General features: G+C 44.1%; 1 protein-coding gene across 28 annotated transcripts in view; it reads right to left on the reverse strand.

Moving 5' to 3' along the window:
• kiaa1217 (KIAA1217 ortholog) overlaps positions 1 to 26826 on the reverse strand; it is a 113863-nt gene that overhangs the window by 6923 nt on the left and 80114 nt on the right. For 7 of the 28 annotated variants that reach the window (XM_085762988.1, XM_085762986.1, XM_085762987.1 and 4 more), the window contains exons 3-18: positions 21664 to 21744; positions 20315 to 20510; positions 17005 to 17203; positions 15848 to 15941; positions 10966 to 11572; positions 10635 to 10815; positions 8086 to 8190; positions 7527 to 7576; positions 5460 to 5599; positions 5101 to 5276; positions 2975 to 3105; positions 2139 to 2286; positions 1229 to 1709; positions 812 to 1010; positions 432 to 718; positions 189 to 344 (exon numbers count right to left, since the gene is read on the reverse strand). In XM_085762988.1, coding sequence (XP_085619114.1) covers positions 189 to 344; positions 432 to 718; positions 812 to 1010; positions 1229 to 1709; positions 2139 to 2286; positions 2975 to 3105; positions 5101 to 5276; positions 5460 to 5599; positions 7527 to 7576; positions 8086 to 8190; positions 10635 to 10815; positions 10966 to 11572; positions 15848 to 15941; positions 17005 to 17203; positions 20315 to 20510; positions 21664 to 21744 — 3231 coding nt within the window. Of the gene's footprint in view, positions 1 to 188; positions 345 to 431; positions 719 to 811; positions 1011 to 1228; positions 1710 to 2138; positions 2287 to 2974; positions 3106 to 5100; positions 5277 to 5459; positions 5600 to 7526; positions 7577 to 8085; positions 8191 to 10634; positions 10816 to 10965; positions 11573 to 15847; positions 15942 to 17004; positions 17204 to 20314; positions 20511 to 21663; positions 21745 to 26458; positions 26586 to 26826 lie in introns of those variants that run through there. The other 21 variants (XM_085762990.1, XM_085762989.1, XM_085762979.1 and 18 more) reach the window with 6 other exon arrangements.

Here is a 26826-nt window from a genome sequence, read left to right on the forward strand (position 1 = left end):
TTAGATTCAAATGGTAGCTGACCATCTTTTGCCACCACTGAGGAAGTCAGCAACCATGGAATGAAATGACAGGCAACCCACTCCCACAATGCAGAAAAATCAAGGACATCCGAATAGACCCATTGATTGTTTGTGCGTGTTTTGAGGGAGTGTTTGTGGAAGTGCTCGAGTGTAGAGGTGTGTCTAACCTGAAGCTCTGCCATGATCTTGTCCCCTTCATCCTCCTCTTCTCTGGTAACAGGAGGAGAAACGGGGGGAGGGGTAGCAGGCTTTGGCTTGGTCTCTGGTGGAACCTTGGTGGGCTTCGGCTGCAGAGCCGGAGGAGGAACCTCCTCTTCACCCTCCTGTAAGAAGTGATGTGACGGAAATGATTTAGTAAGTTCGATCAGAAGACTTTCTCACATCTGCACGACCACATTTCTCTGACTGACCTGAGTGGAGACGGACTCCTTCCTGGTGTAGACCACCTCACCGGAGCGTGTGGTTGTCATGCCTGAGCTCGAAGTGGGGAAGGTCTTCCTCGGCGGAGGTGGTGGTGGGGACTTGCTGGACTTTTCTGATCCTTGCCTGGTAAGACCGTCGGTGTGTGCTGACTTGGTGGCAGTCTTGGAGTGTCTCTCCAGAGCAGGCTTGGCTGGTTTCTCCGGCAAAGGCTTTGGAAGCTTCTCAGGCCCCTTTTTGGCCAGTTTGTCAGAGCCAGGCTCAGACTGGGGCTCTTCTGTCACACAGATCAGTTAAGTTTTATAAGAACAATAAACTTAAGTGCATTTATATGGAAAAAAGGTTTAATGTAGGCTATATGTATTTGTACCTGAGAAGACCTCCACTTGATTGTGGATTTCTGCTTGTTCTCCACTGGCAGCAGGTGGCAGTGCTGAGTTCTCCTCTACCTCTAGACAGGGAATACCCTTCATCATGTTGGCCTGGGCTTCTTGGAGGATCTTCTCAAACTCTTTTCCGTCATAGTGACCCATGTTCTGCCTTTTCTCCTCCCACTCCTTCTCTGCTGCCTACAGGTTCCAGAGAAGAACAAAGAAAGATAGAAACACCCACATATGTTTTCTGCTTCTGAAGAAGAAGAGTGAGCAGCAAACAACAGCAACAAAAAAAGTATAAAACAAAACAATTTAGGATAAGTGAGTTGAGTAGTTTGACATATCACAACAGCTTTACAATGTAAGAAGAAATAAATCAAGACCCATGAGCCTGGCCAGGTGTCTCCACATACCTCTATGGACATCGCTCTGCTTTTGCTCTTGTCCTGACTGCTCTGCAGCTCCTCTATGACAAGATCTTGGTTGCCATTATTCACAGGGTTCCCATGTGCCTTCTTGTGACGGGCGGGACTTGGTGGATCCGAGGAGGAACCCTTGGGAGATTCTCGGCCTTGACCCTTGCTCGCGTTGGGACAGGGGACCTGAGCGGGGTTGGGGGTGAGCGGCGGACTGGGCTGAGCAGTCAAGGCTGCAGACTGCTGGGACTGCTGCATGTGGACCGGGGAGCTCTGGACATGATGAATGACCACTGGGGAAGAAGGCATCACCCCTGATTTGACGGTGGAGTTCTGGAGCTCCGGCGGGGCTGCGGTGGAGGTAGGCTGAACTGATATTGGGGGAGCTTCAGTCTCTAATGCAGCTGCTGCAGGGCTGTTATCCACTGGGATATTAGCAGAGGGATCAGCCCCCCTCTGGGAACCCTCAGTGGCATGTCTGCAGAGAGGAGGCAAACACTACGGGTTACAAACAGCACAGAAAACACTGGTTTTTAGACATGGTTTCCCAAATGTGGTGGAGCCAGAGAGTGAGGGAGAAAAGTGGAGCGAGTGTGGTGTCTGTGACATATTAAAATGGAAATGAGGTACTGCAGTGTCCACCAAATTAATTCACTTATCGGTTCAGTGAAGGCGATGGAAGTAAATCAAACTGGATGCCGCACTCCTCTGTCCACATGCACTGACCTCTTGATGGGTTTAGGGCTGGCTTGCCAGTATAATCAAACAGTACAATCTCCCACATCTCAGACCGTGGTGAGAGCGGCTCTGCAGACTGCTTTTTGTTTTCATCTCACTCTCAGCCACCATACCCCTCTTTCCTCTCCCAATCCCTAATTTAACTCCTTTGACATTTTTTTCCCTCTACCTTCTCAGACTGCTGAGTGTGTCGGTCAGGCTTTTGACCCTTTTCAGCATGCTGTCCAGTTTATGAGGCTCCTCCTTCAAAAACTTGACGGCTTCCACCTCCACCCTGAGTACGGCCCGCATCCTGGTTTGTAAGGCTGGGAACTCCCCTGGTGAGATACACAGAGATGTGCATAGATAAAAATCTCAGAACAAAATTTACATTGTCATGACACTACAGTTCATATTCATAAGAGTTACCGGCTCATTATGACGTGCAAAATCACATGCGGGTACATGCGATCACGTGTGATTTCCTGGTACATTGGAGACATGGTTTTGAAATATTTCCCTGGTGTAATGTGGAAAGCCTACTGTATGTGTATTCCTATGTGAAACCTATAGGATTACATGTAAAACCTTTGGGATTATCACATGAAACCCATGTACATAGTCTGCTGTTGTTTGTTTGCTTTTACATTGCTACACTTGTTATGGTGAAACTGCAGTAGTTATATGTGGTAACGTGCACTTTACATGTTATGAACAATGGTAACATTTTCCACATGTGCTCGACATGGTAGCACATGTTGCAGCATGTGGCACATGATCAAATGTGGGAAACACATGGAAAAGATTGAAATTCATGTGGTTTTTCTACAAGTGATGAAAAACCTTTCCAATACTTCCCTAAAAATCTTATCATGGCGTTATGATCTTGCCACAACATTCTTCTACAAATCACCGTGTCCGAGTTAATAATTCAGAGCAAACAGAAACCGGTCAAAGTCATTTATGTCTCAACTATTAGATCTTGACTTTCCTAGTAGTAACTGTATTATGACTTTGTGCTCTTACCTTTGAGCCCTGCCAGTGATTCTCCCACCTTCCTCAGAGTCACTGCTCCCTCTTCCACATCCTTCAGGGTCACCACTCTGTGTGTCGCTGCTGAGTCCTTCTGCAGAGAGCCAACATACTGTTCCAGCTCACTGCAGAAACATCAAAAACACAGTGGGAAGGACAAAGATTTTAGAGGTTGAGTGAACCAAGTTTTTCTACAGCCGTTGCTTAATACAAATTGACTCTAGGCAATGGACTGAATATATCTGACTGACTTCTATTTCTATTAAATCAATTGGTACTAATTATATGAATATAATGAAACATTTTTATAACATTTAAGGTTCTGTTTGTGCCTGATTTGCTGACTGGGGGGAAAAGATAGGTAAGGTCTTATTTACTCTATACTCTATACAAACACCAGGGGGCAGAACAAAATCATGTATCTTAAAGATCACACAGTGCCACTGCTTGGGCAAAGGTGAAAATAGACATTGGAATATTAACTGTAAAAATACAATGACTAAATTATAAATGGTAAAGTATGTACAAGAATTAAGACTATGATTACTTTTCCAAGGTGCCCTGCATTTCGCTGGCCCTAAACCAAAATCCTTACACTGGACTGGATCTGGATCTGTTCCCTAAACCACAAATGTTTACACACTGACTGAAAGCTTATTTGTGGCAGAGACACTTCTCAAAGAGAAAAGGTATCACGCAGCTCCGCAGCTGTCCTCGTGCTGGAGAAACCTGGCTACTCCGAGGGGAAATGTGCCGCACGATAACATTGTGTGCACTGTGGGATTGCATGAGAGGGGCTAAAATGGTGTTTCATTGTGGCCAGGTACCCTTGAGAAACACTCTTTTGTAGAGGTCCCCTAAAGGGAGTGGGAAAGGCAAGATGGAGGCTGGGTGTTAAATGTCCTGCTGTGTTAAGGCCTGCTGGTTACAGGAATGATGATGATGGGAAATTCCAGCTGATGAAAAAAGAAACAGAAACTAATTTTTAATCAAACCTCCCACAGACGATAAAAGATACACTATTTCTCCATAATCTACATCTATGTGTGCCAGAGTCTAAAAGGGAGCGTTCAGAGATGCTCCAATGAAGTACTTACTGTAAGAAAACTGCTTGATGAATCATCATTCTCTTTCAGAACTAATGACCCATCCCAAACATGTGACTTAAAACGAGAACAACTTGAACTATTGTGGCTACTGGAATGAAAACTGACTTGAGACTAAGTTTGTGGCACATAACTTGAATAATTGCTCTGTATTTGTATTATATGGAAGCTTTGTCACCATCATCAGTGTCCTCCACTGACAATGACAAACCACCCTATTTAATACACTGGAGACTCCTATTCTGTGTTCCTGTCCTTGGATTCCTAGCGAACTATTCCACACTGTACCAGCTGCACAATCTAAAGATGTGAGCCCCGCTGCTACAGAGTTACAAAATGTTTAAAAGTGCCATTATAGGTCATTTCTCTTGAGGGTGCAGTGCTTTTCACACCACATTCTCCTTAAAGCCAAGCAGCACTAATAACCTAAGACTTATTCAAAGTGCCAGCAGCCGTGTTTTGCCAACTTACAACTGCCTACGCCAGATACCAAGGGTAACTGAGAGTTTAATCCACCTACTTCCGCCAGTTCATTTCCCAGCCTCTATGATCTGCTATCATTGTGTTCATTGGAGCGTATGTTCACCACTGTCTCACAAGACAACACTCTCTGACCTTGCCTGTAAACATCCAAATAAAATGAGTGCTCCCTGTTGGCAAAAAGCTGCAAGTGAATTAAAATAAGAGCAAGGCAGTGAGTAATTACTCCACAGTTGACTTCATTGTTCTAGGCTGCTGTCTCTGAGAGGCAGGCACTGCTTGCCTGTATAAACCTGTGGGCTGTAATTTGGAGGGCTGGGGCGTTGGCTTGTCAAAGAGTTTTAGGATTGAACGGCTCAGGTGAGCTGATAAAAAATGAAGCCTTTTGGGGATTTCCTATAAATGGAGGCACCTTGACTAGAACCACATGGGTGTGTATTGAATCGGCTTCAATTCTTGTCCGAGACTCTCATTAAGAGGAATTAAAACTACGAACAGTAAACATTCAGAAATACAACGCCTGTTAAGTCTTACCCGAGTTGTGTAAGGACACGCTCCTCCAGTCCCAAGTACTTGTGTCTGTCCTCTTCCACTAAAGTCCTCTGTCTCTGGACAGGGTCCTCGAGACGCCGCATGGCCTCTGCGAGTTTAACACTGATTTCCTGCTCTGCCCGCTTCAGCTGAACCCGTAATGCCTCCTGGTTCTGGAGCTGGGTGGAAAAACACACACACATAGAGGAATGATATATTGCAGGAGCCGCAGCAGCAAAACAACACAGAGAGCTTTTGGAGATGACATTCGGGTGCACGATCCTTCACGCGCATGCACGCAGGTGGATATCTGAACAGACCACCGGATTTTTAAATCAATTTAAAGGACAGAGAGGTCTTGCCTGCAGCTGTCTCATCTGATGGAGTTGCATCCTGAGGTCAGAAACATTCTTCCTGAACTGCAGGAGGTTGACTTTGAGAGGAACTGAGCCCTTGTCTGACGGGGCTGCACTGCTTTTGGGAGCCAAGACTGGGGAACCACCTGGGCCAGGAAAAAAAAACAACATAGATTAAGTTGGTTTCCTGGAGAGAAAAAAAATGACCCGTGTAAAACATAAAACACTAATATATCCATTTATATGCACCTGCTGAAACATTAAGAACACCTTGGAGACATCACAGTTCATAAGAGCTCAAACTGTTACAGTAAAGCAGGAATTATACCTGCAATTATTGCACAGGCATGTCAAAAAAGTTAAAAGATAATTCTCCCCTTAGAGGCAGTAGAGTGAGTTGTTCTTTTCCAAACCTAACTCCGTCATCCTGTCTGACTTTTCTGTACAAATTATTGGTTAGACCGCACACGTCTGCATGCATATTTTCCCTGGTAACACACTGGTCTTAGTTAATGTTCCTAGTTTAGTGAACTGAACTCTGTGTGGGGTCCTTTGCCCTGCACAGTAAAGTACAGACAGACTGACGCTCATATTGGCTGCACCCCTGATAATGTCTGTCAACTGATCCTAACATTTCAGTCATCACCAGAGACAGAGAAGAAAGGTTGAAACCATGGAAACCGAAGGATCTAATATTTGTGGTATGGATGTGAGTCCCCAAATGGCCAGCAACAATACATTTAATTCAGTCCACTTTCAGAAACGCCAGCTTGAGTTTTGACTAACATGACAAAACAGTCACCTACATTTATCCAATCCATGTTTCCTTCAACATTAAAGGGTTAGTTCAATCAAATTATATACCGTAAGAATATTCTGCTACATAGACCTAAATTTCACAGTTTTCTTGGGGATTATTTTATTGGTTGAAAGGTCTGAAAAGAAGATGATAGTTTGAATTTTTTAAATGTCATTTCTTAAAGATATGAATGCTATAAATGAAATTTCAATATCACCGTCACTGTGGTGGATTTGAGGCATAAATCTTCAAGATGGATTTCTCAAAACGTGGACGAACGAAACCAAAACTATCTGCATGGATGGATATCACGTGACGCAACTGAGAAACATTTGTTCTGTGGTGTGAGGGGAGCAGTTTTTAACCCTCAGAGACAAGAGGGTCATTAAAGAAGGTAGGTCAGGGAATGTTCGGAGTGTCATCAGAGCTGCTGGGTCAGTAAAAGAACAAACCTTTGTCTTCATAATCCCAAAACTCTATTTACTGTGTGTGTCTGACAGCTGCCTAGACCTGAAGTACTGGTTACAATGTACACTGCTGCTTGTGTTTTCGGCCTTAGGGACACAACGTCTGTCAAAAGAAGTGCACCATGTGTGGTAACAATGAGGAAGCATTTGAGTGATGGGTAAAGAAGATAAGAAAAGAAAAAAGAAAAATAAACAGTGCTACTAATTTCTCACATTTGATCTGGAGGCAGGCAAACAAGATCAAAGAAGACACACTACTTTCTCCGACGTTTTGGGGATTCGCTCAAGCACAACATGACACGTAAATCCCTCTGAATGCTACACATGAGGTTGGTCATGAGACACGAGATTAACTCCTTAGACACAAAAATAGAGTTTTGTTTTCTCGCCGCCACGGGTCAGGTTGCAGATCTTTTTTATCAAACCCAGATCTAGGCGAGAGACCGCTGCAGAGCAGAGATTGAATCGTTGAATCATCTTGGCAGGCTCGAGAAGTAATAGCGTCTTGTTTTAAAGGAGTGCTTTGAGGGGTTTGTGTTAGCTCTGCTGGCTCTTGTCTCTGAACTCCTATTAAACGGAATGTGCAGGTGGGGGAAGTGGGGTTGTGAGGAAATATGAACCGATGACAAGCAAAGAAGCCTGATTTCGCCCCCCGCCCATTTTAACACCGCTCATTGTGGACTGTTGATAGACACTGATGTGCAGACTTGTCAGCACAAGACATTATGCTGCTATGCTTAAATCATTATCCTAAAAAAACAGTGAAAAGTAATGAAATTGCAAAGAATAATAAACACAGATACAAACCTGAGCTGTATGCGCTGTGGGCTGGAGATGATGTCTTTGGTGGTCTCTCACTGCAGTCAGAGAAAAATTCATAAGAGCAGGATTTTGATAGTTAAAAAAAATTATATTTTGGGGCAATTTGTATTTACAGTTTAGTATTAGTAGGAACAAACACATTACAACAAAGTATGATGGGAAAGAGTGACAAACCAGAGAGGTTAAAATGATGTTAATGATGTTAACAGGCTTCATCACAGGAACGTACAAATTCACTGCAGCCACAGACCCTTAACTGTCGAGCAAACATTAGCACAAGGTCTCCAGAGTGACGATCAAAATGCAAAGAGTTGAAATGCATCCAGATAAACCGTACACAGTGGCCTTTTATCTAAAGAGCAAATTATTTCAATATCAGATTCACAGCCAGACTTATTTCCTCTTCACCAGATGCCATTTAACCTGTTTGATATCGCCATTATAGAAGGGATACTTTATCTCTCCTACTCCGGCTGGACAGCCAGGGCATTTCATTTGAAATTTCCCCTGATGCCTCACTCTGTCCTATACTGTGATTGCTTACCTTTGAGGCTCCTTGGTGCCACTAGTGTTTGGCCCCTTTAAAAGTGCATGCTGAACAAGACCAGTCAAGCTGGCAATCTGTTGCTCCATAGCCTTCATTCGCTCTCTGCAGAAACATCAGAAAATTCTACTTTCAACACTGAGACCTAGTGGGAGTCACAGCTGCCACTCGAGCAAACATTCGCTCAAAATGGGAGGCGTGTGACAGAATAATCAATTGTTTTCGATTATCTGACCATCAATCTTTTTGTTATTCTAAGGGTGGATTACATAGCGGATATTTGTTTTGTATCTGATTAGCAATTAATGACTATTGCCTTTGGTTGAGCAAATGGTTTCTGAGTTCCAGCAGTGCAACAGCACTTAACTGAGTTCAACCCCTGAGGTTGACACTGTGGATGTTTGGATGGATAGTCTGGAGTTTTTGAAGTGGAGAAGTGAAGTAGTCGTGCATAGTCAGTATACGACTTGCAGTAGATTCTAATCACTGTGCTCCCCGTTAGGAGAACTGGCAGGGAGCACAGGCAGACCAGAAGAAATATGTTACTGTGCACCAGGCCACCGGAAAAATGTGTTTAAGAAACTTTTAAAAATGACCACTGAAACAATCTAAACTCTGTTTAAATGTATGTTTCATGCAGATTACTATCAGTGGTTTATCTTCAGTGGAAACAGCATTTTCATTTGGCACTACACTTTGTCACCTGCTGATCATCCATATTCCCTCACACAACTGATTCCACTGAGTTATACAGGTAACTCAATACAGTCTGCTTCACAATTTTTAGTTTTTAGTGTCTTAAAGGGATAGTTCAACATTTTGACAAATTGGGATTTCTTGCTTTCCCTCATCAAACTCATCAAATACACAATCCAACAACTCCTAAATGCTCTTGTGGACAAGTTGTGACCTGCACATTCACCACGCTATGAGATAATAACGGAACGTTACAAGATGGAGTTGTTTTCGAGGCAAATGCAGAGACTGCTTGCCGAAGAACTGCCCCCGACAGGAACGGGCATCAGCGGTTTTGCATGAATTTACCTCGAAAACAACTCCGTCTCATAACGTTCCGTTATTATCTCATAGCATGGTGAATGTGCAGGTCACAACTTGTCCACGAGAAGTGGAAATCCCATTAGCCTCCGTAGCATAGTTCTGAGCAGCTCGCGGCTCTGCTCCACCGTTCTAAAAATAGCTTGCACCGACAATTAAAGGCAACGAACCTACTCCTAAAACTATATGGATTATGGCAATGGGCCAATTTGCCAAAATGTTAAACTATCCCTTTAAACATGATTTATCTGGTGGTCTCATACACAGCAACATGTATCTCTGCTGGTCTTTCCTAACAGGGAGCGTGATCCTCACAATCTAATGAAGCCCCCCCCCCCCCTCTTTAAAAAAAACACACCTATCCCTTTAAGTCATAATATTTTTCAGCGCATCATAACTGGGTTCTGCCAAGAAAAGTGTGAAAGGACAATTAAAAAGTAACACTGCTTTGAGAAAGCCAAACATCTGAGAGAGAAGGGGGTCTTAGTGAGATTGCTTGGTAAGCCTAGAGGCTGGAAAAGAGAACAACTTTTGTTTTCAGATGTTTATCTTGAGAACATGGGGTGGTGGTGGTGCGGGGGGGCTATGCTTTTAGCTGACAATAGGCAGACACAGGTCCTATGTGAACACAACAATGCCTAACCTTTGTGTCATACTGCATATCTCACATGAATACATTTCAACAGCGAGAGAGAGCACTGTATTTTTTATTTCGTAAGCACTTCTTTCTTTGGTAGACTCCCAGGGTCTCTCAGCGTTTCTAATGGGGGTAGGGGGGTAGGCTGCCCAGGTGGTCCAGCCTGATCTGTTTGACTGATTGGGCCATTTCAAATACTTATTCAGCCTGGTCAATATTTTCTTTGGTTTTCCTAGGTATGCGAATAACCCCTGTAACGTCCCTGTTGCTGAAACCACGTTTGCCTGGCTAAGTGGCAAGCACCCCTTCTTTCCCTCCTGTCTGTGTTTATGTGAGACAAACCTAAACCCTGCTACCAACATGAATGCTGGATTATCCACAGTGAATAGACTCTGCAGAGGGATTCTTGTCAGTAGAATAGTGACAGAGTAACAAAAACATTTAGAATGGGCTAATGGGGTTTTCAGATGCTATCCTGTTTCAGTGTCTGGGCCTCTGCACTCTATAATAATTAACACTGTGAGCTTCCAGAGGTTAAATAGAGACTGTGAAAACAATGGTCAGATATCAGAGTTGGTTGTTTAAACAAACCAAACTAATGCACAATCACGTGCATTAGACTGCTGTGCTTAATGTGCAGATCCTGACTCTTAAAACAGTGGGAGGGCGGGTTATATTCTTGTCTTCAGTCATGGATGATGAAACAGAGTCAGAACCAGGGACTGAAAATCAGCCACTGGTGGTTAGGGTGAAACCGGGATGCAGAGTTAGTCCATGCTCCCATGCAAGGTCTTAATCCTAGTTTAAACAGTCCGACAAGCCTGTGTGATATCGTGTCCGGACCCCCGAGGCTTACCGTGTCTGATGTTCATTGGCAGGTGGAATGGGCCCCTGCAGATGACCCCCCGGGAGGTCTGAAACAACAGGTGACGCCATGTTGTTCCGGGGCTTGGTCCCTGTTGCTTCCTCCTTCCTAAAGGACTGGCGCACCGGTGAGCTTCTCTCCATGGGAACACCATGAGGTGGAACTCCATGAGGTGGACCGCCATGAGGTGGAACTCCATGAGGAGGACCGCCATGAGGTGGAACACCATGAGGAGGACCGCCATGAGGAGGAACACCATGAGGAGGAACACCATGAGGAGGACCGCCATGAGGAGGACCACCGTGAGGAGGAACACCATGAGGAGGACCGCCGTGGATGTCAATCATCCGTACCTCAGCCATCCGGTGAGGGGATGGGGGAGGAGTCTTGGAGCCCAAAGTAGGCAGCTGGCTGTTTCTGGACTTCTGCCTGTACAGAGAGGGGTGATCCATAGTGTCTGTGGGGCTCGGCCCACTGTAAGAGCCTGTGGAGCGGATGGAGGCGCGGTGAAATCCCCCCATGCCAAGTTCTGGGCCATCAAGCCCAGGGCTGGGGTGCGGTCCATGGGCGGCAGCCATGTTCATCCGTCCCTCCTGGAGCAGGTACGGATCTGCATACAAGCCCTCGCTCCCTCTGGCTAGACTGTGGCTCTTCCCCCCCATGTCCTCGTCTGGCTTGACGTCCCGTCTCTCCAGGATGGCGCTGGGACAGGGCGAGATGGAGCGCGCCGGGGGGTTGGCATTAGACAGTCGGTCCCGGGGGATGGTGGCGCTGCCAGGTACGGAGGCCTGCCGCGGACCAAACGGGATTCTGGAGGGGGACGGGGGCATGGAGTGGGGAGATGGAGGAGGGAGCGCCGCCTGCATTGGATGGTGCGCTGGGGGACCCATGGGGGGTTGTCTCAGAGGGTGCTGTCCATCACTGTGCATCTAGACAAGCACAAAAGCACACACACACATTGTTATACCTTTACAGACAGAACTGGACTTGTTACTCGCTACAAAAAACTGCAGACCAAACAAATAAAGAGAAAGTCCCTTAACTTAAGGATCAGTCAATAAACCAGACTGCATACTTCTGCCTGCTTCAGAGCTCTGGCAACTGTTTATTTTGTATATATCCTGTATTTCTGGACTGCAGTTGCCCTTGAAACAAAAACATCCATCTAACTCAGTTTACACTGTTGCTTCTCAAAGAAAATACACTGTCAGCAAATTTTCCAGAAGCAGAAAATAGTTACTCGCACAGCTACTATCCCCGGGTACACGCAGCATTTCACTCAAAGTCCTAGTTATTATACCCACAGGCTTCTCTAAAACAATATTACAATGTATCAACACAAGGTTCTTGTCTGTAGTTGTTTTCGTCAAGGCCTCTGTGAGATGAATCACTCTTTTTCTCTCTTTCTAAAAGTTTTTTTTTTTTTTTTTTTTTTTACCTCTGGGGGCCAAAAGGTAGCTGGTTAATTTGCAACAAGATCTGTCTGCCATTGTCTAATTAAAAAGTCAGCTAATCCGCACCACTGTTCTTTTGCCCCACCTTGAACGAGTGCTCTGGCTGCGCATGATGAAACTACAATAAGGAGGTCAAAGCTTTAAGAAGTACACTGTAGAAGCAGGAAATGAGGTTAAAGCAGCGTCTTTTATCAGCGAACTATGCTTCTGTTTTGTCACTTAACATGACTTAACATTTACTACCTTCACCTGTTATTCAGAAAAAAAAAGTTACACTGCCTTTCAGTTAGGAAGATAAAAAAAACAAACTTGACTACAACATAGTGAGTTCAGCTTGAGGTTATTCTCCACGGAAGTAAACATGCAGCTGAAACGTCGTGTGTAAACAACCTGTGGGTATTTGTAGTGATACCACTGCGCTGGAGGAGTGTCACATGCAGGGACAAATCCAATCCGCCTTGCTTCCTGTCTAACTCTCTATTCCTGTCAAACAAACAAACTATTGTTCCTCGGAGGTATGACTCATGAGTTACACCTACATGAGAAGACAAGTCAAAACATAATGCAAAGTTCTTTTTTAGAAACTTCTTGTGCAGCCTTTGACACCGTGTTTTTTTCTGTGTTGTCTTATTAATGCATTTTTTTCTCCTCTGGTGCTGACATAGATTAACACAATGTGGAGAACAATAAAGTGGGTGTGACACTTGCGTGTAAAAGTGAGGAGGTGTGTGTATGTGTACTGTATGTGCATGTGGGGGAAAAACAACAACTGCTCACACAGTGTACGGTAACAAAGGGCTCAGGCTTGGCTGTGATAACAAAGGGGGGGTGAGGGGGGTGGATGCCTTGCTGGCAGTGAAAGCACACACAGCCCATAATAAATACAGCAGCAACAAGTCTGACCAAGCAAGCAGCAACACATGTATTAGGAAATCTGAGAAGCACGCAGCCATCATCATCATCATCAGCAGACCATCAGCAAACCCTAACGACTTTCACTTTCCAAGGTGCTCACACACATAAAAGGAAAAAAGTCGCCCTATTGTGCAGCAATTTCTGCAGACAGAGCACTAAATAACATCTCTGAGTGCTTTGCCGATTCCTGCACAGCCTTATAAGAACACCTAAGGCCAAAAGGCATCGCTTGTCAATCCCAAACAGATGTTACACCTTCGGAGCGCCAGCTATTCTTAAAATATCCCTTAAACACACAGATTTTTGTCTGTACAACACTGATAAATCACTGCTTTGAGACAAAACAGAGGAGAAAAAGCTTCAAAATTAAACACACGAGCAACCTTGTCAGGCAAATGAGAGGCTGTCTTGAGAACATTTGGTTTGAGTTTGACTTTTTTTTTTTTTTTTATACAAAAAGACTCTCTCTCTCTCTCTGTGTCTCTACTTCCAGTAATAAAGGCAGCATGTCTGGTAGGAGCGTAGAAAAGTTGCTTCGATCTCTCACCGTGTCAGAGATGGAGAGGGTTCCTAAACTGATTCGCAAACCCGAGAGCCTTGGAGGTAGCCAAGCTAAACAGATAAAGAGGATGTTCACGCCGAAGTGTGTCAGCGTCTTAGAGAGCTGGCTGCGTGGCTGTAACCTCCATGCTGCTGTTTGCCTGCTTAATACAGTCAATGAAAAGATTACCTTGCCTCTAATTATTATAATCTGAGTAAAACCAAGACTATTATTCAACTTTTCACCTTTGAAAAGTAAAATAATTAAATCGATTGCCCATAGGAGACATGATCAGAGAGGTTACCCAATAACTGCACCTCTGTTTACAAAACATCTCCTCCAGCGTTGTGTACATAACATCACTTTGACAGCCGCTATTGACTATTCTATGAATACAAAGCACTGCTTTCGCCTCCATCTCTTACATAAGTACGGATTAATATTTCAAAATCCTTTTTTCATCACATGAAACGTGACAAAAGCGACGCTTCAAATGCAGGCAAACGCCGCTTTACTCTGACAGCCTGAAGCCTGTTCTTCTTATCAAGTTACTTATCAGTTATTGTGTGTACCTGTCCACATTTATATCCATTACTAACAGAGAAGACAGTTGTTTTCATAAGCGGAGACAGTTCTATTTGGCCAGAAAGCTGCGATCAATACCAGAGCTAACAGTGGACTCTGCTTTAAATCTGGAGCCTGGTCTTCCTGCAGGACAAGAGGACACTCAATAGCTCAAGCAGATCTGAAATGTTCTCAGATAACCTCCCAGAGCCCCACCCCCACCTCCGACTCCACCTCCACCTGAGGTTGTTTAAACAGGTGCACAGAGCATTAGGTTGTAGTTTTTGCCCATGCTTTGAGTGCCAGGATTTCTATTCTATTATGAAAAGAGGTTGTCAAGAAAAAAACATAAACAGTTGAAATATGGATGAACAAAACCAACAAAAAAATCTGTGGTCTTAAAACTCCGCTAGTTGCCAAGTACAGGAGTCTTCAATGTATATGTGTATGTAGTTTATGTGTAACCGCTTGTACGTAGATATGCCACGAGAACACAACATCTTTGGATTAATGCAACAAAACATCATAATCGCTTTGTTTCTGTCCCATCCTGTCCACATCAGCCATGTCCAGACTTTGTATCTGTGTCAACTTGCTTCCTGGTTAAACAGTGACAGAACTATTCATGACAACAATCTTCTTCAGCCGTTCTCCACTTCACGCTTAGATTTCACAATGTTTGCACAACAGCCTTTAAAAGGGTTGTCTAGTTTCTCTTTGCCAAATGCCCGTCAGTTCATCCAGTTAAAAGTTATATATTTTCAAAACTGCTGTTTCAGCAAATTCCAGAGTTATAAAAATAAAAATAAAAAGCTGAGCAACAAAGGTTAAAAAATCTCCTCTACACAATCCAAAGTATTCTGCTGATGCCAGTCTGGAACCTTTGCTGCTTTCAGACTGTTTGCACTTCATCAAATGCATCTTTTTCACTGTTTTTTTGTTTTTTTTCTTTTTTAAACTTTTTTTCTCAATTCTTCCCTTCCCCTTGAAGGCCCTCATAAGAGAAGCAGCTCTCCTACCTGCACCAAAAACACATTTCTGCAGCACCTCAAAGGCATCATGCCATCTGAGCCAAGACCACCAGGTCACGTATGCCTCATCATCCCTTCAAACTTTATCACTTTCACTTCACACTTATATGACAAATACAGTATGTGGCAGTGGGAGATTATAGCTAAGGTTAATGTAATTTTTGCTGTATCACAATGGAGCTGCGGCGGCGCCTGGAAATCAGCAGCAGGCAGAGAGGAGCAGCGGGTTAGATAAAGGGTCAGGCGGATTAGAGCGGCGGATTTGAGGAGGAACATTCGAGGAAAGGGCTCTTTGGGGCTTTAGTTTTGTTACATCAGCAGGAAACAAACATGCTGGAATCAGAACAAGAGAAAGAGATTAGAGCTGATATTGGGGGAAGAATGAACGAGAGAAAATGTCCTGAGAATTGAGTTCAATTGTCCCTTAAGCAAGCTGCACCAGAGCGTACAAGCGAGGCCGAAACATGGGGCTCTGGGAGGACAATATGAGACCCCCCCGCCCCCCCCTAAACAGATTAACAAGAGGCATGGAGACATTCCTTCCCTTAACTGCAAACAGGATGAGAGATCAAGAAGAACTGGAGGCTGGGCTTACTATCCTATCAGCAACATGTCTGGCCATCTCCCTGCAGCTGCGGTTGTTAAGGAGATAATAATATTCACCGCTGTGTTAGCGACTGTTTTCGGTTAAGTACTCACCCTGGCATCGCCGTTGGCAGGTCTGGGCCCATGACTGAATGCCTGTGCTGGGTCTTTGTGGTAGACCTTCAGGCAGGAGTGGTCTGTGATGTTCCTGTAGGAAGAAGAGGTGCGCGGCGGTAAGAAGACAGACCAGATATCACCGTCAGACAGCGGCCGTTCCTGCCTCAGCCTGGATCTCTTTAGTTGCTCTGCCAAGGGCACATATCCCGACAAAGGCTCTGGCAGTTCTCTGTTCTGTGACATTTCCCTAAAAATCTCCAAAGACTATGAAAACATCCACTAATACCGTGTTTTCAAACGTGGCTCAACTGCAAAAACTGCTACTTTCTTGTCTCACTCAGCCACGCTCACTGTGGTGTTGCACCCTTGGACACCTGTACCAACCTTTAGGAATCATGAGACAATTTTTTACAGCCCTGATAAAGAATTAGTCACAAAGTACACAACCACCGGCACTCTGGGAAGAAAAGGGGCAAAGTTGCTTGAGTCTTCAGGTTTTTTTCCCCCTGAAAAACAACTAGAACAAATGGTTGTAGACTGTGTCTGTGCGTAGAATCTGCTGTATTATTGATACGACACGCAGGCGAATACCAAACCAGGAAGGTATAAAGTACAGGGAAGAAGAAAAGGAGCAAGTATGTGCGCTTGTAAATGATACACACAAAATAGTACACAAGTCTTTGGAAGCTATGCTGTGAAAAGCATAAAAGGGCCTCAAAAAAAAGAAAAAAAAAGTTTGCATTGCTCAAACTTTCCAGAGCCAAACTTTCACCATAGGGGGAGAAAGGACAACAGGCAGGGAAGTCATCAAAGCCCTCAAGAGGGCTCTTCAGTTTGCCTGGGTGCTGTGCTGCGGAGACATTTTCGCTGTAGGGCTCCATCTCCACACATAACTTTTTTTTTCCTATTAAGTTTCAACATGGAGGGAAAAGGAAGTGAAAAGCTTTCCTGGCCAGTGACACTTCCTGTGTTGGGGATAGTTTAGAAAGGAAGTGCTCAGGGAGAGGAAGAGGAGAGGGCGTTTAAGGGGAAGAGTAAAACTGTGGAGAATTGTAAACCTTGGATGAACTTCAACTGGCAAAAACACAATAAATGCTGTCCACTACACATGCATAATCTCTCATTGTTTATCACACAGAAACGTATTCCTTTACCTGACATCAGTGAGCTCGTAGTACATGTTCCTCATGTCGTCTTTGACGTAGACGGCGACGCTGGGCGACTCCAGCATCTTCATGGTGAGCTGCTGCGGGAAGGCACTAACAAACAGGGCTCGGACCGTGTCGATGCTAGTGATCTCATTAGGCATGCGGAACTGCTTGGTCTCGTCACCGTACTGCAGGTACAGCACACCTGCAAACAGGAAGCAAGACAGGTGTGTGATTTCCTTGCAACTTGAAGTAGTAGTGATGCACTGTTTTTGTTTCTCTACAGGTTGTAGACTCGCTGTTTTCTCATTTAGTAAGCAAGTTTAATTGTCCTTGTAGCGCTAATCTGGCAATGCCAACACATCACTTCACACAGCTACTTAACAGTAACCCCCCCCCCAAAAAAAGAAATATTCTAAGCTTCTGCACAAAGTATTGACTTAGGAACCACAGTTAGCGACTGATTCTGCTCAATAGAAGCTGGGCCAAAAGCTGGAAAGCTGGAATTGGACCTTTTTCAATAATCTTTTGATCTTTGAAGATCAATGTAACTGCAGAAAACAGCAACAGCAAAACAGAGCAGGTCAAAGAAAAAGGTGTGGGTATTGCACTAATGCAGAGTGGATGAGCCTCAAACAATCTCCAATACATGAACTGGACCAGTGTACCGGTGTACCATCAAACCCAATGTCAATGGCTGTCAACATTTGGGTCTTTGGAAATTGTTCTTATGACTTCTGAGTTGGGCTTCAGAGAAGATGCTTACCCTCACTTGTAGCACAAAGCAAAAAAAAACTTTTGAAATGATGGAAATATTTCTCTGAAATAGGATTTCCAGGTTGATTGCTGTTCTGAGTCACGTGCAATGCAAACACGACTGAGGTGGTTAGTTACTACCTGATGTTTTAAAATGTGAATAGCGGAGCAGGAGCACGGCTGTGTGCAAAGGGTGGAACAGCACAAAGTTGTGCATCAAAAAAGACCAAAGTCTGAACCTCTGAACCCTGGGTGTGGCTTCGGCACTGTGCTTTAGAAAAACAGATGTCTCTCCCACAAACTTCATGGACACGCCCACACTGGACTTACATAAACAGTGCCAGTGAATAGGAAAAAAAAAATCACATTTCTATTTCTAGTCTCTGATTCATTGTTTCAAAGAGCGTGGAACTGATTTTTAATAAGGCTTATCTGTAGCAATCGTAGAAAAGAACAAAGGAGTTCAAACATTTCATTTAGGCTGATCCTCTAATTATGTTGTATCATATTCAGTTAGAATTTTCTTGAATGTCTCATTTCATCAATGTCTGAGAAAAAAAAAGTTGTTGTGATACATATAAATCAGTCATTTCAGACACATTTTTCTCTGAAAATGCTGGTTTTAAAGAAAGGAGATATGGTTTTACTTGGTGTAACCCCATAAAAGGACCGAGGCAGTAAAAGCTACCAGATGTTGGTGTAATATTATACAAGATCCTACATGCTCCACGAGACAGAGCGAGGCAGAGAGAGGGCAAATGCAGGAAATAAAATTGCTGAGTCTATCCATTGCTCTGGTCTGTCTGGGTTTCTGGGTAGTAATAACTTAACAAAGTGCCCCATTTGCAGCCCAACCTCATCTTCCCCCCCTGAAGAAGATCCCCTGAGAGCTGTTATGTTAACAGTCGGCTCATTTTCATCCAGATGTTAGCAACTAGAGTGAATAAGTTTGATGACAAAGCGCCATTGATCGAGCATGTATTATGAAGATCTGAACCCTCTAACATCGGTTTTATTTGCTGCGACAAAACTCGGTTCGAACAAAGAGTCGTGTTACATTCCTCAGCGCCTGGTTTCGCTCAGGGTTGGAAGCAAATGGCCAGTGGGTTTCCTGACCAAATGGGCACAGCACAGCAGACTGTCTGAGTTTTTAAAACTGTTTTCCACATCTCTCCACTGAGGCACAAAAAGTTTAACGTCAGCACAAATATCAATCTGTGTCCATTAATATTAGAGCAAAGTTTGAAATGCAAGAAAACATACAGAAAACACTAGGTAAGAACCACAGGGAAAGAAATGGGTGAAATACAATACACTTGGTGCCACATTAGAGAATGAATCTGATACTCACATTAGGTTTTTTTTTTTTTAAGATTTCCTGTTTTCTGCTGAGTTTTTTATGATGCTCTGGAAAAAGACCACGCGACAAGATACTAAGCCCCAAGAACAAGCCCAAAATGTCCGTTGGGACCCAGCGAAGTGTGTGTCGGTATGTTTGTGTGTGTGTGTGCATGTATGTGTGTGTGTGTGAGACTGTGGGAGGGACACTTCAGTAAAGAGGTGCCCCTTTTTTCTCCTCCCCCTTCATCACACCATAACCCCCCACTGTCCCTAACGCTGTCCCGATGTTTTTGAGAGAGAGAGAGAGAAAGAGAGAGAGAGCAATGTGTGTGAGTGTTTACATGTGTGTGTGGTAAAGCAAACTTTTTGTGTCTTTTTCTTTCTGGGTTTTGTGTTTCTGCTTCTCAAGCAGAGGACGAGGTGCACACTACTGGCACAAACGACACCCTATAGTTTCATTCATTTTCACTTTGGTTGAAAGGCGTGCCACTCAGACGCTTTGCTATTATCCAGCAGCAGATGTCTTGCTGAGCTGTGCGCTACCTTTGAAGACTATCCTCCTGAAATAATACAGCCTCTACACTTTGTTTGGGGAGCTCTCAAACTCTTCCCTCGCCACGCTCACCCTAATGCAGCAACCTAATTCCGCACAACTTTTTAGACTTTCCGCATATGGATGCAAATGAAGCGCCACGTGCGTTGATAAGACGACCCATTTCTAATCCTGTCAATAACACGATGGCATATTGTGGATGGATTCCCTAATCTTTCACTACAGAGGAAATGAATTCTAATTAAAACAGAGCTGTGAGCTGAGGTGGAGAGAGGAGGCAAGGAGGAGAGGAAAAGATAGATGGGGTGTGAGGAAAAGGACTTGGACTGTCAAGGTGAAACAGTGAGATCATGGTGTGGTTAGGATTTATTTCGGGGGAGTTCTTAAGTTATGCCAAGATTATGCTAAAAGAGCTGGAAAATGTAAGGCTGTCGAACAGGATTCATGTCAAATCACTATCCTCAAAGTCAAGTTAAGATTTACGATACAACGTCTTAGGAGATGCATATATGAATTTCCCTGAGGCAAAATATTACCAGCTTGGGGATTTTGAGAGAGGAATATATTGACAAGACAGTCAATTGAAACATTTCGTGGTAAATAAGAAATAAGCAAGAAGAAAGCAAGAAATGTCTGTGGTACAGTAAAGCCTAAATCATTGCGTACCTAGTGAGCGGTCCTTTGTCTGGTTGGTTGATCGCACCACAGGCAGGCTGGCACGAACCCGGCTGCCGCGGGTGAAGGCTGAAGGTGCGTCGGCCTCTGACATGGCATCCAGTGACTCCAGTGAAGCCAGGGAGAGGTGGTCAACGTGGTCGCCGAGGCTGGGCTGGGGACTGGGGCCGTGCTTTGGGCTTCTGCTCTGAAGGGGGAGGCACATGGAAACATAATACGGTAAGGGTGAGACCATGGACATGGTGCGCACATGATGATGATACAGTACGAGCATGAGTTTTATATTCTGCAAATGACATCACAAAGGTTTCTAAAATTTCCAGAGTGTCAAACATACTTGTTTAGATACGATACGCTGGGTGAAGTTAGAAAAACAACAAAGTGTCTGCCACTACTGACAATGCCAAGTGTGTTATGAGTCACACATTCTCTGGCAAGCTGAACGAAAGTGGCTTTGATGTTTGACTTTGAGCCTTGACTCCAGCACAACCACCGAATAAACCGAATGACTTCAGTCATGCAAATGTGCAACGGAGTGTTAATATAGCACACCACTGATGCACGCTCAAACGGCTAATATAGCACAATACTGTCCCACAAGGACCCCATAGCAAGTGAGTGCATGAGGGGGGGGGGTTAAAAACTAAAAATGATACAAAAGAGCTCAAACAGAAAGAAACAACACCAGTCCTATAGAGATAGAAAACCATTTAGACCCCTTATTAAGGATCAGGAATCGTGCCATCGTAATATGAAGATCAGTTGGCTACTCTGCAATCAGATCTGCGTGACGTGGCACCCCCAGGCCACAGCTACAATAAGATGATGTGTGATATGACTACAGAGCCCATTCAGCTATTATGCTGTGCTGTAAGGTGATCTGCACCATGGGGACAAGGTGGGACTCCAGCTGAGGGGGTCAGTGAACACAGGGCTCTTTATAAAATGCTCTTCTTCCCTGGCAGAAGTGTGGTGGTGTGGAGCTAATGCAGCCGGAAACACAAGCCAGGCGGGCCCACCAGGTTACTGTACCTTAAACACACCTGCATGCACAGCACACTCTTCTCTGCTCTCACACTCGCACACAAATTGACAAACCAGGAATTGGAGCATTTTAAATTAAGCGCAGTTGACATTTGTTTGGGATTTCATGGCCAGAGCTGGTTTAGCCTGCCTGGTGGCCAAGTGTGCTTGGCAGGCCCAGACAGGGCAGACGTTTAGAGACATCGGGGCGCAGGGGCTGGGAACAAAGTAACACGGCAGATGTTAGCGAGGATGCGAACATAACCACACACACACACACAATGGCATGATGCAGATAAGATAAAAGGCCGACTAACTCTGTGGGGCAATTGGATTCTCATCAAGTACCTCTGAATGTCAAGCTCAGTGTGAAGGGAGGAGAGCATACCCTGTAAAGACTGATGGGGGGAAAAAAAGGAGCAGGAGAAGGAGAAAACAGAAAGCAAATGGCTGAGAAATGCCAGCGGGAGGGTGAGATGGAAAAAGAAATGGTCATCAAACAAAACACAGGAACCATGGAAACAAATCAATGTCAACAGCAGACCAAAGACAGGAAAAAGGCGGCTGAAAAGAGAACCAAGACACACAGGTACCTTCAAACCAATCTAACAGAGTATTTAAGTGACAGAGACATTTCAGACACTACTTACCATCTTTTATAAGCAAATTTGGCATTAATGAATTCTGACATAAAATCCTTGAAACCCAACCACTTAATAATTCATCATCAATGTAATGAGATATCTCTTTAAAAAACAGCATTTCTAATCATTATTCCTATGATATATTTGCTGAGTCATAGTTTTCTGTGATGCACCTTTACAGCAACCTGACACAGCAGGTAAAAAACTGTTGAGCCATCACTTGACTCCTGTAATTCCATTAAAATACGCCTGGACTGCAGCCCCCTTGAATTTAAAATGTGCCCTTATTCTGTTAATACATGATGATAGTCACCTGTTAAAACAGAGGGGTCACATGCAGTTGACGTGTCACCTGAAACCAGACATGTGTTGGGAAATTCAATCTGAATACTGAATGATTTATGAGCATATTCGCCGGTGGTGTCTCTAAACAGCTCTCCCACACCGCTGCTCTATCTTCTCATATGCTACTGTGTCCCTCTTGGGAATGTTGAATCATACTGGATTCCTCCATCACCTGTAGGTAGTAATTATGTCAGAGTGGTCTGGCAGTGTAATCCAATAGCTCATGAAATACCAGAAGGAAGAAGGACTCACATTCAAACCTGCATATAAACATTTACTGAACTATCACATTTTATGAGTTTATTAACTTATTTGTGTGAAAACTGATACAAGTGAAGTAATTACACCATTGCTTTCAGATTGAGCCGGGGTGATATGGATGAAATCAATAAACTGGCTGCAATCATTACTTTGTGGAACACAATTTTGTAAAACAACCTCACAAGATCGTTTTATTTGCCCTACCACAGGTCAATGGATAAAAGCTCAATATTAGAAATGAAACAAGTGGAAGCTATGAAGGACAAAAAAGGTGTATAGTAACAAAGAAGCCCGGGGATGCTGAAAGAGACAGGCTAGCTAGTTGCCGCTAGGTCAGGTTTTCATTGATAACTTCTTGTTTTACTTTTGTGATAAAACAAATGAAATGTAGCACACTTAAAGAAAATAGTGTAATGCGAAAACAAAAGCAGAATTAGCAATAAGGTTAGCTTACTGGCCCAGTGATAAAGTTTGCTAATATTAGCTGACATAGCTGGTCATACTTGACCAAAATAAGACTGTAGAGGCACTGAGTGTATAAACTTAAAAAACGTTGAATTTTATTCTGTTATTTTAACTTTGAATTGAAAGAGGAAAATTGTGCTATTTCAGATTACAAGACAGTTTGGTACTTTTTACTTTCACAACAAACCAGTAGCCACAAAGCAACACCTGATGAGTTGCACAGGAGAGAAAGATAGTTACAGCGGAAGGAGTCACATATTTAAGAGGAGGAAATTGCAAATGAGACCTTCTGCCTCCCTACAGAGAGAGGTAATTAAGTTAAACCACTCCACACCGGTCCACATCTGACAAATGAGGCGTCCCCTCCAAAGGTCAACAGTTTAGTTCAGATTAAGTCCTCTGTCTCCCTCCCCTGCCTCTTTTGTCTCACATGCGGAGACCGTCACCCTGACAGCAGCTATGTATGAAAGTGCCGCAATGCCTTCCATCAGAAGCCACTTCCTGTCCCCGCTAACCACTTCCCGCTTTAAGGTCCAGATGTGAAAACCGCAGGCCAAACCGATGATTAGCACCATAAAACCTGCTTCAGCCTGCTCACACCTACAGTGCATTCCACACCAGCGATTTCCCCCTGTCTCAGTCAAAACCATACGGCCTGTGATTCTGCTTTTTCAGCAGCGGCTCCCTCTGTACACCACATCTGCTCTGACAGCTATGATGAATGTGAAACTGAGACACTAACATTAGCTTATACACAGGACTACGACAAGGTTTAGAGTCATCTAAAGAGCCCCATGGGAAGGAACGTGTCTTGAAAATATATTCAGAAAGAGTGTACGAAATTATCTCTTACAGCTTGTTGTTATAAGACGTGTCAAATACTCGCATGATTCCAGTATGTCAGAGCAGGTCTAGAAAAAACTGAAGGGATTTTGCCTCATCTAAATGCAAACTGCTCTGTTGCAGGCAAACTTTTCCTCAGGCCATCAGGCATTTACTCACAAATGCACTTCAGTATTATGTACCTTAGAATTTCTAACTGTCCTGTACGTAGCTTGCAGGAATGTTATATGAAATTCATGTCAAATTCAATATAATGTGGACGCGCGACGATTAGGCAAACAACTATGCTTGCAGGGAAAATATATACAAGATGAAAGAGGTTCACATGTGTGCTGTCTGTGTGTGGTGTGGTGTGTGTGTTTTAGAGGGGGAGAAAGAGGGATACAAAGAGAGACAGAGCGCCTGCATGAGTGAGTCAGGCCATTGTTCCAGAAAATCTGACCTGAACCCAGGACATCCTGAAAACATTTATGCAACAGTGGTCTGACAAACAGTATGCTGTCATCAGAAAGAAAAACTCAGGACTGTGTATGTGTGTGTGTCTGCCTTCCTACAATGTAACATTAAAACTTTATAGGTCATTGCAAGTACATGTGATAATCACTATTCTTCACTGCCAGGCACTGAGGCAGCTCATCGCCCCTTTGCTTTACCTGCACCTCACGAGCATGCACGGACAGTAAAGGTGCTTGTCTTTATTACCTGTCCCCTGTCAGAGCCATATTCACACTGAGGTGGACTATGCTGCATAATTTCTCAAGGCAGAGCAGATTATTTTATATTATATAGCCCCTCTCTTTGCTCCTGACAGACAGGTTGATATGTGGAGCCCAGCGATTAAAGTAAAGTACATGGCAGCTCCCATCAGGAGCCTGCTGTGTCACTCATGGAGATTTAAGTATAGACATACCCTCAAAAGCTGCCGGAGCGTCATGTACTACACTTGCTGCCTTCACAGAGCCCACTGATTGGTGCCTTATTTCTTACATAATCGACATAGCTAGAGTTATAATAGCTTTCTCATAACAGTGTCTAGCTTTCACCTTAAAAAAACAGCGCGAATCCACCTAATATCGCTGCAATCATGTTAATCTTTTTCACCTTTTGGCTGCACAATTTTGCAGATCAGATACGCTGCATGTATGCCGCAAAAAAACTGCTTTTACATAGATGTATTCATCGGCAACAGCCGCCACTGGAGTCTGACTGCAATTGCACACATTCATGCATCATCTCTCATGTTCACACACACACACACAGGTAACAGCTTGTGTGGTTTAAAACACAAACTTAAGCGTTGCAAGCACGACTTTCCACTTAAGATGCTAATGTAGCCCGGGCACTGGGGAGAGGAAATAGAGCTAACTGTAATTACCTGGTCTGATCTGTATGGCAAACACATAAACAGAAGACGCTGGCTCTGCACACTGTTAACCTCGGGCTTAACTTGTCTCATTCTGGCACATTATTCCACTTCGAGCTTTTGAGTCTGGCAGAGTTAATGTTGTGAGAATGAGATGCTGTTACTGTAGTGTCCTTGTGCTGAACACTGAATCAGGACTGTCCTCGCTCCTTCACTGCAGATCTACATAGACGACAAGCGCCTAAAAGGTTCAAATGTGTCATTAAAGTGATACAAAGTGAGTCTACACATGAGTTCATTACGAAAAAAAAAAACACCTGTGTGAGTCTAAAACTCAGTGCCGCCGCAGTTCCACACAACTATAAAGCATTAAAGCCCCTGTCAATCAACGAGGCAGCGCTCTGTCCGTATGTTGTCTGTGGACAGACCATCATCCTTTGTCTCCCCTAGCCTTAATGACATTATACTAAAATCCCCTAGTCATCCATTCCCATTCATTGCTACCACATCCCTCTCCCGCTCCCTCCTCTGATGCATTCCTCCTCTAATCCCTTCATCCAAATCCCCAGATGACCTTTCAGAGATGGCCTCGCCTGTTAATTGACATGTTAAAAGGAGATGACTTTATAGTATCCACAGTCAACGCTGACGTTTGAGGTGAAGCCGTGCGCAGGAGTCGCGGGCACCTCCAGGTGGGTAAAGCAGTAAGCACTAGAACTGTTACTTGCTCATTAATAAAATATCACATTGGCAAGTAAAATATAATCAAGCAGATCTCTCATTCAGAGTGCAAATGAAGTGCATAATCATGACAAGAGACAATACTGCGCCTGTTGACCCGCTGCACAATGGAGGTAAAATGACTATCTCTTCCGCCACTTGTGACATTTTGAATAACTGAACCACGCCGTCCAATTGATTTCACCCACTCACGCATACATGAGTTAGTCACAGTTATCACCAGCAGACATCACCCCGGCCCCACTCCAGTGAGTGAGCGAGGTTACAGACAGCCATCAGATACATATATCAGTTTATGAAGTAGAGAGGATTGTCTTGAGTCATTTTCTGCCACGCCAGGTTTAGAAGCTGTTTAGGTTGCACAAAAGTACATTCATGTCACGTAAAATCTAAATTAAACACATGTTAAGCAATAATCGAGTTCTAAATGATCTTGAAAAGCTTATTTACCATATTAGATCCGTGACAACCTCCTTCCAGCAGTGACTTCCATGTGAGACTGGAAACTCCCTGGTCTAAGGACAACACTGGCTCTTCCTCCTCTATTATTTCAGCCTTTGTAGCACTTGCTGTGTGCAGCTGCCCTGTCCTGCTCCCTTCCCTTCCTTTTTTTTTTTTTTTTGCTCGATCTTACAGCGGATGTCCCCTCATCCACTGCACACACCGCCCCACATCCCTAACGATCCCACTGCACAATACACCGCAACGCACACAATCCACACCCGGCCGACCGCAGGGGAAAGTCATTGTGTGTACGTCTGGTCTGACTGTGTTTTGCACCATTGTGTGAGACAGAGATTGTGTTAGAGAGCGAGGGG

Source organism: Trachurus japonicus, chromosome 20 (assembly GCF_045865225.1).
Source record: "Trachurus japonicus isolate A0001 chromosome 20, Traja_1.0".
In the NCBI taxonomy this organism is placed as follows: domain Eukaryota; kingdom Metazoa; phylum Chordata; class Actinopteri; order Carangiformes; family Carangidae; genus Trachurus; species Trachurus japonicus.